The sequence below is a fragment of the Lepidothrix coronata genome, unplaced genomic scaffold (assembly GCF_001604755.1).
Source record: "Lepidothrix coronata isolate B3197 unplaced genomic scaffold, Lepidothrix_coronata-1.0 Scaffold32, whole genome shotgun sequence".
Classification (NCBI taxonomy): Eukaryota; Metazoa; Chordata; class Aves; order Passeriformes; family Pipridae; genus Lepidothrix; species Lepidothrix coronata.
The window spans coordinates 3,700,228-3,718,482 of NW_016690212.1; the positions used below are offsets into that span (position 1 = coordinate 3,700,228).

Here is an 18,255-nt window from a genome sequence, read left to right on the forward strand (position 1 = left end):
GGGTGGCAGCTCTTGTCACCTTCCTGTCACAAATCAGGTACACACTGAAGTGGATGGGCATGAGACATGAGAAACCTCATAGCAGCCTTTGACACCAGCCTGATCTAGGAACACCTGTTTTAACTTGAAAACACACAACATCCACCCCAAGCTTTCCTGCTCCATCACAGAAACCAGAGATGGGAAAGGACTTCCAGAGCACATGCAGGCAGGTCCTGACTGCTCTGCGAGTGACTCATAAGGAACACTGCAAATTCAAAGTAAATGCAACGTGTTTTATTTGAGGTTGGAATAAATTACAACTGTAAAGCATATTTTATTGCTTTATAAATTGTCTGCTCTTAAAAGGCATTAATATCAAACATAAACAAAACAAAGACATTCGATTAGCAGTTCAGTTCTCTTAAGCTTCACGAACAGCTCAGTAAGGGGATTTCTTTATACGATTGGCCCATAAATTTGACTTTGACATGCACTGTCACCATTCATTCACCACATATTGAGGGGACTGTAGATGTATTCATTTGCTTTAGGGGATAATTTTTTAATGCAATTTTCTTTAAAATATCCCAGTGAGTCCTTCATTGCCTACTCAAATACAAATCCCATTGCTTTCAAAAAGTCTTTTAAAAGACATGTGGGGTCTTCTGTCCTTGCAGAAGGAGGGCTTCCAAGTCCAAAGTAGGAATGACTCTGGTCCCAAAACTAAGTGAAAAACAAACTCCTCCCACTTTAAAATACTGAAATCCCATGCACAAAAAACGTGTCCTCCCATTCTGAAGATTCTTCCAAAAAATTCCTGCATTACCTGAATGAACTGATGTGGAAAATTCATATTTTTATTGTACAGTTACTCCTTGCCTGAGGCTGGTATGAATTTTGCTCAGCACCTGTACTCCTCTAGGATGCAGACCCAGGCAAGTCCAGTCTGCCCTGAGCCCTGGGGGGTGAGAGGGTGCTTATGGGGGCCAGGTGTGCTCAGCACTGTGCAGTATCCCGCCCTGAATGCACAGATGCTATGACACAATGAGCGGGATCTGGCTAGCTCCAGCTAGATACAACAGGCAGAAAGAAGACCAAAAAGTCACTTCCTCGGCCTCCCAGGGAGTCACAGCTCCTGAATGACAGAAAGGGAATGAACAGTGATAAGCAGCTCTCATTCCACCACGGCTTCCTGTCTCACTCTGACCCTCTTGCACTGCAAGGGTCACGTGTTCCCCGTGCCTCGGCTCCAGAACTGTCTCCCTGAGTTATTCCTGAGCAGGGAGCATGCACCTCTGCTCGGCTGGGTCCGAAGCAGCACAAAATGAGCTGGCCTATGCCCTGTAAAACTCTGAAGAAACAGAAACGGACACTCCAGTCTCAATTAGCCCTTGGAACAACAGAGAAAGTTCGCAGAAAATATCTCCAGGGCAGCTTCTCTTCCTGCCACAAAACTAGCTTTAAAAATAATGAGCCACCAGTACAGAAAATCCTTCTAAAACTGGCTCAGTATCACTCAGAAAGTTCCTATTTAGAGAAGTGTTTCTTCTCATACAATGTTCTTGCCATGCCTACAAGAATGTGAATAGCTGAGCGAGAGTCTAGAATATTTTACATTACATTACTAGATGGGAATGGTTAAGTCTATCTCTGGATTCAAGAAATACATGTCAAACTTCAAAGAAAACACTATTACATTGATCCTGGTATTATTTCAGTTTTCATCAAAATTTCATCAGTAACATATATATCTTTTGTATGTTTTATGCATAATCTCATTAAAAAAAAACAGCAAAAAACTTTCTTCTACTAAACATGGTTTCCTCAGAGGATGTCTGCTTTATGCCATGAGGGATGGCCAGCTTTGATCTCTGCGAGGTGTACAGCAGATTTCAGATGCTGCATTGTCCATAATGGCTCCCAGCAAGTCAAGGGCCAGAGCAGAGCTTTGGTGGGATACCTGGAGCTGTACCAAACTGGATCACTTCTTCATCACCTTTCAGTGTCCTACTCATTCAGGGAGTGGACAACCCTGGTTCAGCTCCTAGCCACATATTAAAGTGCTTAGTGGGGGAGGGGGGGGACAATAATGCCCCTTCCTCCACCTCAGGTCCTCCTGTGGAAAGGTGGCTGGTTTGAGCCAGCAGGATACACAGCAGCTGGGACAAGGGCATGTGTATGATGTGCGCCTGATTCACCACATCTTAGAGAAACATAACTCAAAAACGTGCAAGCTTTTTACACTCATCAGTCATCTCATTCATGCTCACTGAGAACAGATTCTTGGCTGACTTCTTTTTTATCTTTGCAGCTCCAAATTTTACTTTGAAGATGAGAGGGGGGAAAGCTCGCCTTCAGGGAGAGGGACAAGCAGAGACACTTGCAAATTAAAATGTCTGCACATGTCAGCCACCACAGCAGTGACCTCCAGTCTGTTCTTTAGTTTTTTTACACAACTTCCTGAACCTTAATTTTTCAGCCCTTTCAAAAGTTCCCAGGAGCATTCCTTTCTATGTCAGTGGGATGTCTCAGTGGGTGAAAATTACAGCAAAAACTAAAGAAAGGAACACACTGCTGTCACCAGGATAAGTTACAGGGTTACATTCAAGCCACAGATTCTGGAGGGAGCAGACTTATTCCACTTTCTGGTGCAAGTGCCATACCAAACATGAAGCCGAGCACACAGTGAGAAGGAATATGGGCTAATTATTAGTGCACTGGACTAGGATTTGGCAGATGGAATTAATTCACCTTCCCCGTTTTCGTGAAGTAATCAGAAAAAGGAAACAATTTCTATTAACTTCAGGATGCTCAAGCATTTCCATCTCAGCAAATGCCCCTAAAATATTTCTCCTCTCTTTAGCAGTGCTTAACAGCTTACGCACTGCCTTTCTCAGACTGAGAACAACAGATATAAATCTTCTAAGGAATCGCACTTCTGGGAAAAAAAGAACCAACAAATTTCAGGATCGCTACATCTCAGCTAAGGCTCATTTACCCATCTGTAAAGCCTCTTACCACATCTGATCTTCACTCCCAAGCTGCCCTGCATTTGCAGCCAGAGAGAGCAGGAGCTCTTAAATACATTCGCATCTTTATTTCTAATTCTCCAGGTTTTGCCTCCATCAAGGCATGCAGGCCAGTACTGTCTCAGGCCGTTCTATTTAAGCACCTTTTGACTGACTGGGGACCATGTTCCTACTGACTGAAAAGCAGACAGGACAATCAGTGAGTGCATTTGAAAGCAAAGCTGTTAATCAGTGCATTTGCTCACGGTGAGGGCAGTGTTCAGCCACTTCACCAAAATACGGCAGACATATTAATTAGTGGTTACAAAATGTTCTAACTTTTCACAGACCTTTATAAATGCTGAGCATCTTAACAGGCAGGACAGCCGTGCCTGAGAATTCAGTCTATTGTTAGAAACTGACCTTTCTTTCTCCTACAGTCCTTCCTGTCATAAAGTGTCTCATGGAACAAACAAGTGTCTATGTTGTGATTATACCAATGGAGGAACAGAGATGGATGCTGGCTGGATCAGACACATGGATCTAAATGAATGATTTAGTCAAGCAAAAACTAAGTCACTTGATGCCAGGCCCAGTGCTCCATCCACACCACCAGAGGTTACTGAATAAGGGATATAAATAATCCCCCAAAGGAACTGATGTATCATGAAGGGCAAGGAGCCTCTGAAGCTATGCGCAGTGGCATAAAGTACAGCACAAGCACATTACATATTTAGCTCTTCTCTGTCACGGGGGCAGTGGGTTGCTCGGACAGTTGTCTTCTGATCAGCCTATTATGTTATTTCCTATAAAAATGCAGGTAAAGGTGTGTATATGATTCAGTAGTAGAACAGAAGTCTTGTTTCACATGGGCTGAATGTTTCTTATACCCAGATGAGATTTTTGCATGCATCTGCATACTCACCCAGATACTGCCTCTGCCGTGCTCCATGCCTGAGTTTCACGCCCGGTTACTCTGCGTAGCAGGCATATCATATGCACAGTAACCTGGTACAAGAGCACATTCTGCAGGCCAAGTCTCAGGCAAAAATTCACCCACAAAACCTAAGTGTATTGGCCATTTCTTGCAGTGAATCGGGCTTTCACTAGGAATTAACATAAGCTGCAATGACTAATCTTATACTCTGTGCACTTGCTTATTTTCTTTTCACAGTTCAACCTCTTTCTTCCTTAATACTAAAATGCTAAAGTCTTACATAGCATTCAGAGCATTATTTTCTGCTGGCTGTGTTTCGCTATGCTCTAAGCCTCTATCACAATGCATGCAAAGGACAATGGCTGAATTTGTAATGCTTTTAACTAAAAAAATACTTTTAAAAACATAAAACATAAATTATTTATTCCTCTTTGTCCATTGTTTTAAGCACTGAGTCTTCTCCCAGGATTTTACACAGTTCATTCAGTCTCTGCTGCATTTTAGGAATTCCTGCAAGCTGGGATTCCAGTCTCTGTTTTTCCTCACTCAGTGATAAACGGATAGCGGTGTCCAACTGCTCGAAACGCCAGCCACCTTGTCCATCAAACTGCAGCAAGTGAGTGTGGTACTTCCTGCAGTAGAAATTAAAACATTAGTAACGGCTCAGGGAACAGATGGTCCATTTTTGCAAACAAATTTGGATGTCTGTCTCTTCTCAATGGTGCCTCTCAGGAATTTGAGAGGTGTTCAGTCCTGGATCACTGGGCAAGACCTTTTCTTCAATGACTCATCATCCCGGGACAGTCTTGCGTGAGGGATTTGGGTATTTCAAAGTCTGTCACCAGGGCCCCCCTAGGCCATTCAGTGAACTTCAGCGGTGGGTGACCGCTGTAAGCTCTCGGCACCGCTGTGGGCTCCCAGTGGGGCAGACACTGCCCACATGGCCGGGCTCACCCAGGCCCTCACCTGCAGTGGTGGTTCCCTCATCATCTGCTGTCTCTGGCCTAGGTGGTGGCCTCCCTCCTGGAAACACTGTCTGTGGCTACAGTTGCCTTCACTTCAACTCCATCAGATGCCTTTTTCTCCAGGGCCTTGAACAGCAGCGACAGACACGGTTTGCTTCTCCTCAGGAATGCTAGTCCCAGTTTATTTTATTTACCCTGCTTCCTGAGAGATGTCTTACCTCCTTAGTGGAAAATACAGTGAGGCAGGCACAGTGCACCTGCTGCTACTGATAAAACTTGAGTTTGTTCAAATTACACTTCAGTTTGTTCCCTGCATCTTATAAGGCTGGCTAAAGGCACCTTCAGTCCTAAAACATGGTTTGATTTGCAAGGGGCCAAAATAAAAAAGTCTGTGTAGGAGTCACAGATCTTTCAGTGAGTATCAGGGTGTGTGCACTGAAAATATTCAAAGGTGTATATGTGGAGTTTGTCAAGACCTGACAAGACATTTTTCAGGAGGTACAAGACCAAGAGCAGAGAGTTCCCTCAGAGCTGCTGGTATGACTGTGTAATTTATCACTATAAATTACAGAAGATGAGATGCATCATAAAACACTGATTATAAATCCCATCCAGGGAATGTGACAGTTTAATAAACTCAATGGTTTATGACGTGGGACTCAAAAAAGATTCATCTCCAGACTTACACTGAGCACTTCCTGCATATTATTCTTTGTGACCCCATCTATCCCTCTATTTTTGCCCCACCAAAACCCAAAAAATCAAGAAGCTAAGAGCTGACTGAGATGTCCAGTGTCTGTGGTCTAGGAAAGTTTTAATAAACATTTAGATTAAAAGAGCAAATATTTCCTGGTATAATCTTGAAGAGGAGAAAATAGCATGTGAACATGTTTTTTTTTACTCTGCAGTGCAGTCCCCGTGAAAGCATACATAAGTTAAAGGTGCGCTTATTTCTAAATACTCAGCATTTCTGTTTACTTCTCCAGAACCACACAAATCACCAGATTTCTGATCATTTCAGTAATACTGTGGAGATTACAAGAGCAATCCCAAGCCTTCCTGAATAGCACTAATACTAGGAAACAAGAAATATTGGTAAGAAACTGAACTCAAAAGGTCTTTCTCAAAAGGTCTTTTGAATAACTTCCCTCTTATAATCATTTATGGTGAGATGCTCTCAAATAGCTGTTTTCTTGAGCAGTGGTTTTAAAAAACCTCCAAACCTAAACAAAATGAAATATTTCTTTTCTTTATAAGTGTAATTTAAATTATTTTAAAACCAAAAGTCTATGTGAACTTTTTTTTTCTATCAGAATACTCATTTTTTCTTAACATTTAGGTCTTGATTCAACAAAAACCATTTCCACTGTCATCACCTACATAGAGGAAGGAGGAATGCTAGGGAAACCATTCCTTTTCAGAGAAGCAAACACTGATACAATTTCTTTCCTTTGAGGCAACATACTAATAATGGATTTTTTTGTCATCAGTTTAAAAAAAGCAAACAGCAGGATCTAGGAGTTCAGAACAAACAGTCTCTGCTAAAGTTATCTTACACCTCCTTGGTCTCATTTTGCCCTTGGTCTCATTTATACATTAACTACATTTATTTCCTTGCAGGGACTCTTCTATACTTAGTACTCCCTCCTAGAATGATGCTTCTCAGAATTCCAATATTTCTTATTTTAACAGATAATCATATTTGAAAGCTCACAAATGCTGCAGATAGAGAACATACAATTGAAGTTAAAAAGCCAGATGTATTACTCCTATGGAAGAACAAGGAATAATTTAACCACTTGGCAAGTTTCCCATCTTCTCCCCGCACTGCTAAACTTCCCCAGGACACCTCATGTATCTTGTCACCTTTACAGAACAACCTGGTTATATCTGTTGTGGCTGTGGTGTAGACTTATTAATTGCATCTCAGACACTTGCATGCTAATAAAAAAATAAGAGGGAGGAATAAACAAGTTTCAAAGAATTAAAAAAATCAATGCTAAATTAATTTAAATCACTATAGCTGTAGACAAGTTATCTTAGAAAGTGCAGTAGATACTGATTAAACAACTGCCCTAGTAGAAAGAGTAAAGGCCAATCCACTGCCTGTCAGAAAGCTAAAAGCAAGGACCATGATAAAGCCCCAAACATACTTACCAAAGAGAAGGTCTGTGTGTTATGGAAAGTAGGGATATCCCAGCAGCTTTTGCAGCTTGGAATATCTTTCCTTCGACGTCAATGCTTACAGCACTCGTACATTCATCCAGCAATGCATATTTCGGCCTTTCAAAAGCAGATGAAGAACATTCTAGGTTTTGGACAGTATTCCCATGCATGATGTTTCATTGCAACAACAACAGAAAGGAGAGAGCTATTTTTGCCAGACAGCTGTCTCTCATTTACAGCTGGAAGCTGGCTAGCAACAACATAAACTTTCCATGCATTATTCAGGTGCAGAGACAACTTCCAGGAAAAATGGGGTTTATTTCCTGGTCCATCTGAGTACACAGTGATCTAAATATTATGTCCTAGTTTGACCTAGGGTTATTTTGTCCTATCAGCAAGTTGGGCAGTAGATACAGCTGACTCAGCAGCTTTCTGTGGACTGCCATGTGTGGACTGGGCTGTCTTTGTGTGCTTGCAGTCTCCAAAAACAAAAGGTTTTGGAGCTTGGCTATCAAACTCCAAGAGCTTCTGCAACAGTCCATCAGATTTCTGCCACAATTGTAGGAGGGAAGGTGTTTGTGCCTGAGATGTTAAAGAAGTTAATATCTCGAACAGGTAATGTTATGTTGCCAAAAGCAAAGCTTAAGAAACATTGCTCAAACTAAAGGCAAAGCTTGTATGAATAACAACAAGGTTTATGCAGGTCCTATGCAGCTGTCTGGCAGCGTTGCATATTGCAGATTATAGCCTACTACAGCTCAAATTGTAACAGGAAACCTGCAAAACCCTTCCTCATTTTCAAACGCTACTTAAGGAATGAATCTTAACACTTACCTGTGGTAAAACATCCGAGCCATGCCCATCCTTTGTTTTTCTCCTCCTGATAAGACATCTTTCCAATCCATGATGGCATCCCAGCCTTTTAAAAGAAATGCAAATAAAATGAGTCAGGACAATGTAAGTTTATGAAGGAAATTTAGCTTCACTTGCAATATCTCATAAAGAGCAATTCCACTGCAGAAGAGATAGCTCAGGGTTCTGGATCACATCTTCTGAAATACCTCAATGCTTTTCCACTGGCCATCAACTGGAAAAATGTCCCTCGTATCATGTAAATTTCGAAAGTGGAGTTTAACCTTTTGGTCATGTAGATATTGTCAAAAAACTTCACTTACCGTCTCTTTGAAAAAACTCTTTGACCTGTAACTAATAATTTTATTCTGTCATGTTTGTTTCTTGAAACAATTTGCTATTTTTTCTTTAAAGTTATCAGTGGAAATTTAAAAACAAATTAAAATAAATTAAAAAAAACCCAAAGAGCAGTGCTGGACTGCATTCACCACAGTAGGCAAAGAAAACTGTCAGCAAACTCAACAGAAACACAGCTGCAGACACGGACAAGCAGCAAAACTGCACAGAGACAGGAGGATCTTCTATACAAATTTCCCACTACCTTGTATTTAGAAATAACCCACAACTGCTATAACAGGGGGTATCCTTATTTAATATTCTGCATGGCCTCTAACTGATGTATTTCTTTATCACTTTCAGATACATGCAATGGGAGCATGAGGCATTTTATCTGCAATTCTAGGGCAGACTGGTGTTCTGTGAGTACTCTGGCATGATTCATTCCCACTAATGAAAAACTTCAAATAGAAACTACCCTACTGAAAATAAGTCTTCAGTCAAACAATCCAGATGTATAGAGTAGCAAAATAAATGAGTTTTGAAAAGGGAGAGTGTGGATGTAGCGAAAATCTGATAAGACATTTCTCTCAACAGATCATCTCATGAGACAAGCAGCTGAAGCAGGGCCGAGAAAGAGAACATTTTCCAAATCAGCCCAGAAACACTGTAACTAAAAAGTTAAAACCCCTTTTCTGCCACTGCCAAACCGAAAATAAACATTTGCCAGAAAAGACTATAAATAAGATAAAGCAAGGAGGATGGGCTGTGTCATTTCTGGTAACTGAATAAAAGTGAGGCAAAAGGGGCTTGTGAAGGTGTAACAGGCTGGGGATTGTTCTGCCTGTGCTTGGGCTTGACAGGACTGAAAAAACCCTCAGTAAAGCAGGGGGCCTGTGTGACCAAAACCAGGAATTGATAACTTCAGACTAAATTTCAAGAATTTTCTCTATGTCAAATTGGAAAATATAATGGAATGATTTTTAAATAAATATGTATATAGTTAGATTTTAAAGCCAGGCATGCACACAGAAGAAAGACATCACCTGTAGTGATCCTATAGTTTTTCCCTATTTTCCTTCCATTCTTGTTTCAGGATCCCAGTGGATATCCTCCCAGGGGCACATCCAGTGCTTTCTATGAGCAGGCTACAAGCAAAGATGGAGTTGTGTAGTGTAGTGAATAACTGAATCACCATTTGGATATACTCTGGTAAAGGGAACAGATATACAGAGGCTGCTATTGCTGAGCAGTCCCGGTGCTGGGACACTTTGAGCTTCCAAAAAACACTGTAAAACACCTTTTGGCAAAGGGTTCTAGGAAGGGATGGGAACAGTCCTTCATGAAAGCCATAAAAACAACTATGCTTCTAAATACAACATTCAAGCTGCTGCTTATGTTCTGTTATTTTTAAGCTGAGAATACAGACGAGCTCCAGGGACCAGGATCTGAGCTAGGGTGTGGGTGGGTGTGCATGTGTGCACATGTGCCTGGGGAAGCAGTGCCTGTGTTCATACAGTTTCTTCCTGATCAGCTGGTTTTTAAAGGCTTATTAAAAGACAAAAAGGGAATGAAGTTCAAGAAGAATCACAGAATATGTTGAGTTGGAAGGGATGCATAAGGATCATTGAGTCCAACTCTCAGCCCTGCACACGACAATTCCCAGGAGTCACACCACGTGCCTTAGAGTACGTGGTGCGGCATGAAGAAGCATCCTCTTGTCAGCGAAATCATTCTATTATTTTCTCTAAAGGTGTAAGATTTACCCTCTTTTTACCAGGATACAATGGTCATCTCTGTGGTCACTTCAACTGAACATGAGAGGTGCATCTTGTCTCTTCCTGCCTAGCTCCCTCCCTGAACTTTTCCATTTCCCACTTGGAATGCCTCAAACAACAGATAAGGAAGTGTGCATTTTTATATTACCCCTTTTGAAAATTGTTTTCTAATGTCTGAACAATTTCCTCTGAACACTTAGGCATTGTAACTCACACTAAACAGACTCCCCACTGTGCACGAACAATAGTGCACCTACTTGTCTCCCGTTTCTTCCTGCTGACGTGGCATAGGTCAGTGAAGGTCATTAGCATTCTGGAAATATCAGCCAAGTCAGCAGCTTAGGTCACCCACGGCTAGATCCACTTCCCAAAGGAAGAAATGAAATGGCTTGCCCATGAACCCAGCACAAACCTCTCAGTAGGTGCAAACACAGTCCCAGCTTTCGGAGTCCAAATTCCTTGCCCAGCTTCTTGTTACACACAGCCTTGATGTAGATGTGATGAACACTGGATGTCACAGAAATGCCTTTTGCAGCCAGTAAGAGCACATATAATGTGCTGGGGCACACTAACAGCAAGAGAAATACATACAGCTGTCTGCAGAAACCACTGATAGCCTCATGATAGCAGCATCTTGCATGGTTTCTTTTATAATTCCTTTAATCTCAGTTTTCTGAAGGAAAACACAAGCTATATTTCACAACAAAAAAATGGTTACACCTGGGATCTGTAGCCCTCTGTATCTTTCATCCTTCTGAATACAAGGATTTCATGCAAGACAGAGCATTCAGCTGCCATGAAAAGATATGCTTAAAGTTTCCTTTTTCCAGATTTCCATTCCAATGTGCCTTATCAGACATGGACTGGAGCATTATCTGACAGAAGAAAGGCTAACACAGCCAGAGAGTCCACCCCTGGTGAATTTTTGGGCATGGAAGCCTCTTGCACAGCATATGTTCTGAGCACTTGTCCAAATGGAAGAGAGCCCGGGTGCTGTGCAGGATGAATATGCAAGGGCAACCCAGAGCTGAGGAAGGAACAAAGAGACCATCAATTGTATGAACCCCAGCTCAGCGTGACACTGCAAGGATTTGTGTCTCTGAATTGCAGAGCCACTGGAAAAACTGGCAGAGCTCTTCCAGAGTTCCTGTTGGTACCAGTAACAAAAGTAAATCCAGGGCTAAAACTATCAGATGAAAAAATGTCAAAGAGAGGAAATGGGCTTGTCTGTGTGTTTATATGTGGCCTAGCACAAAGGTTCCCTGGACAAGACCCAAAGATATGACAAATGTGCAAAATAATGAGGAATAATTATAATCTGGGGTGCTGAGAAACCATAAACAGGTTGAACTTGCTCAGTAATGTCATCAGCCCTAGCCAGACAGGCCCGGTCATGCGTTCACTGTGCTGCTACACGTACTCATGGCTCCGCTTGTGTCACAGGCTGTTGGCAGCCTAAGGCTGCATCACAGCTGACACTTGCTAAATGTACACGAATTTTCAAAGCAGGCCAAAAGGAACCACCTTAGATATATCTACAGCACATCTCCATGATATTACCCCCGATTTCTGAACATGCTTTTTCACCACCCACGCTGAATACAACCTTCTTTGCTACCCACATTTTGTATGAAATTATGGTTCTGGTAGAGCTAGCAACTTTGCAAGTGTTGAGGGGGCACCTTACTGACAATATAAAGGTAAGTAACAAAACAGCATTCCTCTAATATCCAGCAAGTGAGAAAAACATTAGTGTGGGCCTCAGGAGAAAAGGAACTCTGCCTCCAGCAGCAAGGGGGGGTACTGTCAACAGCCACTGCACTGGGTTCTTCGAGGGCTTGGGCTCAGTGACATCCACAACAGTGGTGGTGGAGAAGGAGACTGTTGTTTAGGTGGATTTGATGTATTCTGTTGATACTAACTGAAAAAAGTTTCATGAGGGTAACACAGAAGCTAAATGCCAAAAACTGGGCTATTAATTCTTGTAACCATTCTATTTATTTCTAACCGGGTCAAACAGTATTGGTAGAAAAAGCAGAATTTCTGTCCTTGGCTGCAACAAGGACAACGTCAGGCTCTTGTTGGCTACTTTATACTTGGAATGTGGTGACCCTTGTACTGTGCAATGTGGAAGTAATTCAGCTAAAGACAATTAAGTCACGCCAGAACAAATAATTTGAGTCAGAGTTGTGTACTTCTGGCTCCATTTGGCTTTTTCATAACTGCCCACAAAGAGCAGAACATAAAACTGCAAAGCATCAGATTATACACACATGACTTTCGTGGTCAATTAAAGTACAAGAGAGTCATGCCCTAAGGAGCCTGTTGCCTGGTTGAGCTTAATGCTGCAGGGGATAGGAGAAAAGGGGAGAGACAGAGGTAAGGCTCTGAGGGAGAAGAGAAATAAATATTGAAGAATTATATTAGATTTCTATAACTTAATGATTGACAGATAGTTCACTCCATTTTTAGAACAGTTAAGGAAATGGTTCAAAATAGCATTGACATATCCCATATATCCACATGGATCTGAGTAACTAAGAATGATTTCTTTTTTTTTTTTTTCAGATGTAGTACATTTTCCAAAAGTGTATATAATATATAAATAGAAATTTGCTGGGAATTTTTCAGCAAAAGGTTTTTCTATTGTAAAATGCCAGTGTCTGTCAAGCATCAAAGCAGTTTGCTGAAAGGACAAAGGTGGTTTGGGGCAAATCCTTTGTTCTACAAGCTTTATATGGGATTTTTCACTATTTCACAAAGAATAAAGCTCCATTTTTAATAAAGATAATTCTGGTTTAAAAGTAATATTTTAAGTAAAAGAATAAAATAAAAACTGGCACTAGAAATATTAATCTGTGTATAAACAAAAAATTTCAATTGTTCACTTTCAACAAGTATTTCTCAGTCCTGCTAGTTCAAAAAAACCAGAATATGAGTCTTTGTTCCAGACCAGGACAGCTTTAAAAAATATGTGAGCATATGAAACCTGAGTAATGTGTCAAATCATATGTCAAGGCTTTCCTCTCTGCTCCTACCTTGGCACTTGTCTCCTGCAAATGCTCAAGGAGAAGAGGGAACAAGTAAGTATATTATGGTCCTAAAAACTTCTGGTATGTGGTAATCTCCCTTCTTGTTTTCCGGCTTTGCCCCTTTCTGTCACTTTAGATCACAAAGTATCTAAGACATGTTTTTTTCCAATGTCTGTTTGTGTGAACTTTTGCACAGTGTGCCCCTACCCCGAGCTTCAGTAGAGCACCAGTGAACATTAACAGTGTCCTCCAGACTTTTTAATAGATTGTGTGTGTTGTGCATGTGCAGTCAGACAGACAGAAGAGCAAAAATGGGGTCAGCAATAAGTACTTTCTTTGGCAGAGAAAGCAGAGCGAGACTGATCCAAACCTGGGGTTTCAGCTTGGCAATACAGAACAGTGACTCTGGCCAAGGCTCTTGTACAGAGCACAGTAACTGCCCCACCATCAGTTACATGCTCCAGCTGCAGAGTCAGAAACCACAATGATGAACATTCAGAGACTGCTGGGGGGATGGTTTTGGCTGCTGAGGGTTATGTGTTGTTCAGTGCATCTACAAGTACCAACACACAATGAATGCACACTCCACAGTAACTTCTTGCCACTGGCAGTTTAATTGCTCCTCCTTTTCCAGTTCCCTAACACTTCCGCTTGTTCTTCTGCAATCTGGGCACTTCATCGACTGAAGCAAATGGCTCAGGAATACTAACAGGAATAATGTCAGTGCAGGGAGTAGAGGCCTTATCTGCAATTATTCCGATCACTGAGTTTAGCTCTCTGCCCACTTTTTCAATTCTTGTGTCATAGGATCAGATCTGAACAAAAATATGAATCAGAATGATGGCAGATTCTTATTTTCTATTGCAACTCAAGGGCCAACAGTCATTATCACATTCTTAATAAAAAAGCATTAACCTATGGAAAGATGAGAGTCTAACAAAAGGATTGCAAGGTGAAGTATACAATTGCTGCTATAAACAATTACAACCTCCCACTCTAAAATGTGCAGAAAGACACTGCAGTGTCCATTGCATACTTCAAAAATAAAAGACACCTTCTGCCTTTTGAACAGAGCAACAGGTTGCAATCCAGAAATGGGAATTTAGACATTGCCTTGGGATTCCCAGTGGCTGAAGCACTACTCTCTATTGTCAGAAAGATCCTGAGAGTAATCAAGCACATACATTACAAGGCAATGCACCCAAAGTACCTGCTCAAAAAGGAGTCTTGACAGCTGGCAGAGAGAAGCAGGGTACATTCAGCACTCGCAAATCAGCCCCTTAGAGTGGTTTAAAGATCTTTTTTCTTTTCTCTAAATGTTACCAACTTTGTCCTGTGTCTGTTTTAAAAGCATAATGAAGGGGAGGACATTGAAACTAGAGATTAGTGGCTGGTAGGAACAGAAGGACAGAAATTATTGCTATGCTTGGGGGAAAAAAGCCATGAAATGCTCCAGTTACTTAGACACAAAAGAAAACTTTAACATCTTGATATTTATAGTGCCATTGTATTTACATTGTCCCCTACTCTGAGAACAAACAATGCTGAGAACACATGGCAACTTAAATAGCAAGCAGTAGATGGCAACACTCTACTGCCAGCCAGTGTTGTTTGGTTATTTTTAACTTGCTCACTCTGCTGGGGTGGTATCTGACACTTCTCATGGCACATACTCCTGGTGATCTCACAAACCAAGGAGGTGAAAGCAGATCTGACTCTCTCTTCATTCACATGCTTTAAAGTTTATGTAGTCAGTGACATTACAAGATATTAAGACAGGTTACATTTTCTAAGAAAATGATGGAAGGCCAGTGATCTCACAATACCAGGAAAAGACTGGCCATTACAAGAGAACAAGGATGTGATGTTCAGCTTGGGCATGGATTTACTGAGGAGGGGAGGAGAGGAGCACTCAGCTCTTCTACCTCCCTTAGCATAAGTTAGCAACAACCACGTGGCTGTGCAGCTCCCAAAACCACAAAAGGCCTGGATCCAGTTTTGCCAGTTCAGTTAGTGAAGGTCAGTCACACTAAGATACACATGCGAGAAAAGGATTTTGTAAAGCTTTTTACAAATATATGCAATTTACCTCCTTCTCTTTGAACTATGTGGTAGAGATGAACCATCTGCAGAATAGACTCCAGATCTTGGTCTTGGTAGCCTTTCTCATGCATGTCATCCACTGAGTCTGGATAGATGACCTGATCACGTAGCGTTCCAATGGACATGTAGGGCCTGAGTAAAAATACAGAGAAACTGGTAATATGAGGTTGGCTTCCAGGAAGCACATCTTGCTGATGCTCTATGAGCAGAGTATAATGCTTTAAACACCACGTTGCTAAAACTGGATTTATCCAGTGGATGCATTGTGCTTGAACACTTTTCTAACCTTACCCTAGGGACAATGTATTGTTTCCACAATAGTTGATTACTGGGTAGCAACAGGGGTAGTGCTAGCATGGAAACACAATGACAGATCAAGCAGAATAAATATCCACTTTATAGTCCATTCTGGAATCAGTGAAATTATGCTGTATTCAAGGTTTGATACTCTAAGAGATTTAGAAATTGATTTAAACACTCACATGTTAAGAACAAGTTGTAACAAAAACATTGCATCTCAAACTGGGAAAGAATTCCATGGTGCAGGAGACACCTGAGTCAGGCACTGAAAGCTTCCTTTGCACATTACTATTCCAAAGTGCAGAATTGTGACCAGGCATAACTTAGCTGGCTCTAGAAGCCTGTGTAACACTTCTGAATTGCAAAATAGCATACATTAGAGAGGCTGATCACATTAAACCTCCCAGAACCAGCCTCCCTTTGCCAAGCACAAGGCTGTGCTGTATGTGAAGCAGCTTCTGAATCACCATGTTTCCAGACCAGGTAATACCATCTGTCTTACTAAAACAAGCTGTCTCCAATTTGAAGCCAGAGTTCTCAGTCATGGTTGTGTCTCCGGAATGGCTATGGACAGTTTCCACAGTGACATGAGCTGTGCCCAGCCCAGGCCCCAAAAATCCTCCTCATCTCAAATAAAGTAAGCTGAAAGAACAGCTTCACAGCTTTCTGAAAGATACCAGGCCATTCAGGCTAGGATAGCAAAGGCAAGCTAAGATACATCTATTTGACCATTTCTTTTTTTGCTCCTTTTCTAAGGATTTCTTGTGAAGGACAGATCTCCATCCTGTCCCACAGATACTGCTGATAGCTCTTGGAAGCTAGAAACACTCCAGGGACAGTCTGTGAGATTCTGAGTTTGGAAGGGAAGGCCAGAGCCAAAGAACAGAGCCTCCAGACTCTGTCTTGCTTTCTCTGCCAAGAGTTCCACTAACTCCCTCTGGGTTCATCTGCTAAAACAATGCTGGTCTTATTAAAGCTGTGGTGTCAGGGGATGATAGAGAAGAGCAAACAAAACTGGGCCAGCAATGAGGAGGCTTTAAGGCAGCTTGCTCTTGACACCAAGAACTGCTTCCAACAACTTCACAGTGGACTGACAAGAGGCCACTTTTCTTCCCTAAAGTGCTCTGGACCTGTGTGGTGGGAAGGTCTCAGCCATGCAGAGGCTTTGCCTGGCAGAGATGTGTAATACCAGGGCAGATTTATTCCCTTCCCTTGGAGGGGTCTGCAGAAGGGGCAGATTTACCCGTTGTTATTCTGAAGTCTCTACAATACACCACAGAGTAAGGTGAAGGAATTAACAACGCAACAAACGAAGAATTACGGAACTAAAGCTGCAATATGAACTAAAAGTCAAATGCAAGCTGGTATCAACTGCAGTGGTTTTAGTGCTGCAAACATCCATGGTGAACTGTCTGTACCTGCCCATAGTTCAACTACTTTCACGACTAGCTGGGTGAGGGTGGGAAGGGCAGGGGTTCTGAACTGCTTGCAAATATTTGGTCATCTCCCTGTTGTGGCAAGCACCCACATGGAGCAAAACCAGAACCACAAGTCAAACACAAGCACTGCTGCTCCTCTTTGCTCACTGTTCTGCCTTCTGCTTATTGTGGGAAGAGTGTCGCTCTGGGCTGCTGCATGAATACTAGCACCAAGTGCAGTGAACCACTTACATTTATTGGGATATTGCAAAATTTCAACTCTAAATATTAAGTAACTTCATGAAGTAACAATATATTACATTTCTGTAGTGCTCTCCATCTATAATCCCAAAGGGCTTTACTTGTTGCATATGTAGAAATCACTTCACTTGCTCCAGACTGCTGCCACCTCTGGGACAGAAGACAGCAGCTCCACCTGTACTCAGAAAGGTTTAAATCAAGGTTGTGGATAACACCATGTAATTTAGGTGAAGCTGCAGGTAAGGGCAAGCAGGACAGAGTTATCATGTAATTTGTCTGGGGTTTTAATACCTTACTCTTGTGAAGTAGGATCTTGTAATGACTAGCAGCTCTGAGATTTAACCTACAGCACAATCAGGAAGGCAATGCTCAAAAGCACTGTGCCAGGACACTTGGTGCCATGCTGTTTACTGAGTCACCAGCACTGCTTCCTGGTACAGCTGGATTTTCCTTGTGGCCTCCCATCTAAACACGCCAGCACTACCAAGCATGCCTCTCCCCACCTAGTTTGTGAAAATTAAAGAAAAGCCCAGCCTGCAGTGGAGTAACAAATCCCATCAATTACTAACTAGCAGAGAAAACAATGGCTTATGATTACAGGTCTGCCCTGGGAGGTGGGGGAGTATGTTCTCCTTCCCCCATCCCATAGGAAGCCACTCATGTCCCTGAGGGGACACTTCACCTTTCTTGGCATGAGATTTCTCATTTTGTGCTCCAAGCCTTGACAACAAAGAGAAGCACCTCTGTAGTTGGTTTATGTCATTCATTTAAGGGTGGGGATGGATTGCTACCTTCTTGAGGGGTCTTCTCCCTCAATGGGGGGTCACAGCCCAGACAACTTAGATAATTAACTTCTAAACTGCTAAAGTTAGATGAGATCTCAACTAACTCATACTTTCATAATCTCAGACTAAACCAGAATTCTCTAGCTGTAGCTTGAAGACAATAACCTCCTTACGTACCATGGGTGCCACAAAGTTAAATGCACTAAAACCTGTTAAACATCAGATGTTATTGTAATTGAGGTTACATGTGTATGATAGACATTAAACAGTAAGAAGTACGGGTAACTGGATACAGCAACAGTGAAATTTTGGCTTTGCCAGTAAGCTCCTTG

The 18,255-nt window shown here is 41.9% G+C and overlaps 1 protein-coding gene across 1 annotated transcript in view; it reads right to left on the reverse strand.

Moving 5' to 3' along the window:
* Nucleotides 1–254: 254 nt before the first annotated feature.
* The window catches only part of ABCD2 (ATP binding cassette subfamily D member 2), a 44,708-nt gene continuing 26,707 nt past the window's right edge, over nucleotides 255–18,255 (reverse strand). Inside the window, exons 7-10 of the mRNA XM_017811494.1 lie at nucleotides 15,146–15,291; nucleotides 7,893–7,977; nucleotides 7,050–7,175; nucleotides 255–4,559 (exon numbers count right to left, since the gene is read on the reverse strand). Of these exons, the coding sequence (XP_017666983.1) occupies nucleotides 4,349–4,559; nucleotides 7,050–7,175; nucleotides 7,893–7,977; nucleotides 15,146–15,291 (568 nt within the window). The 3' untranslated portion in view covers nucleotides 255–4,348. The remainder of the gene's footprint in view (nucleotides 4,560–7,049; nucleotides 7,176–7,892; nucleotides 7,978–15,145; nucleotides 15,292–18,255) is intronic.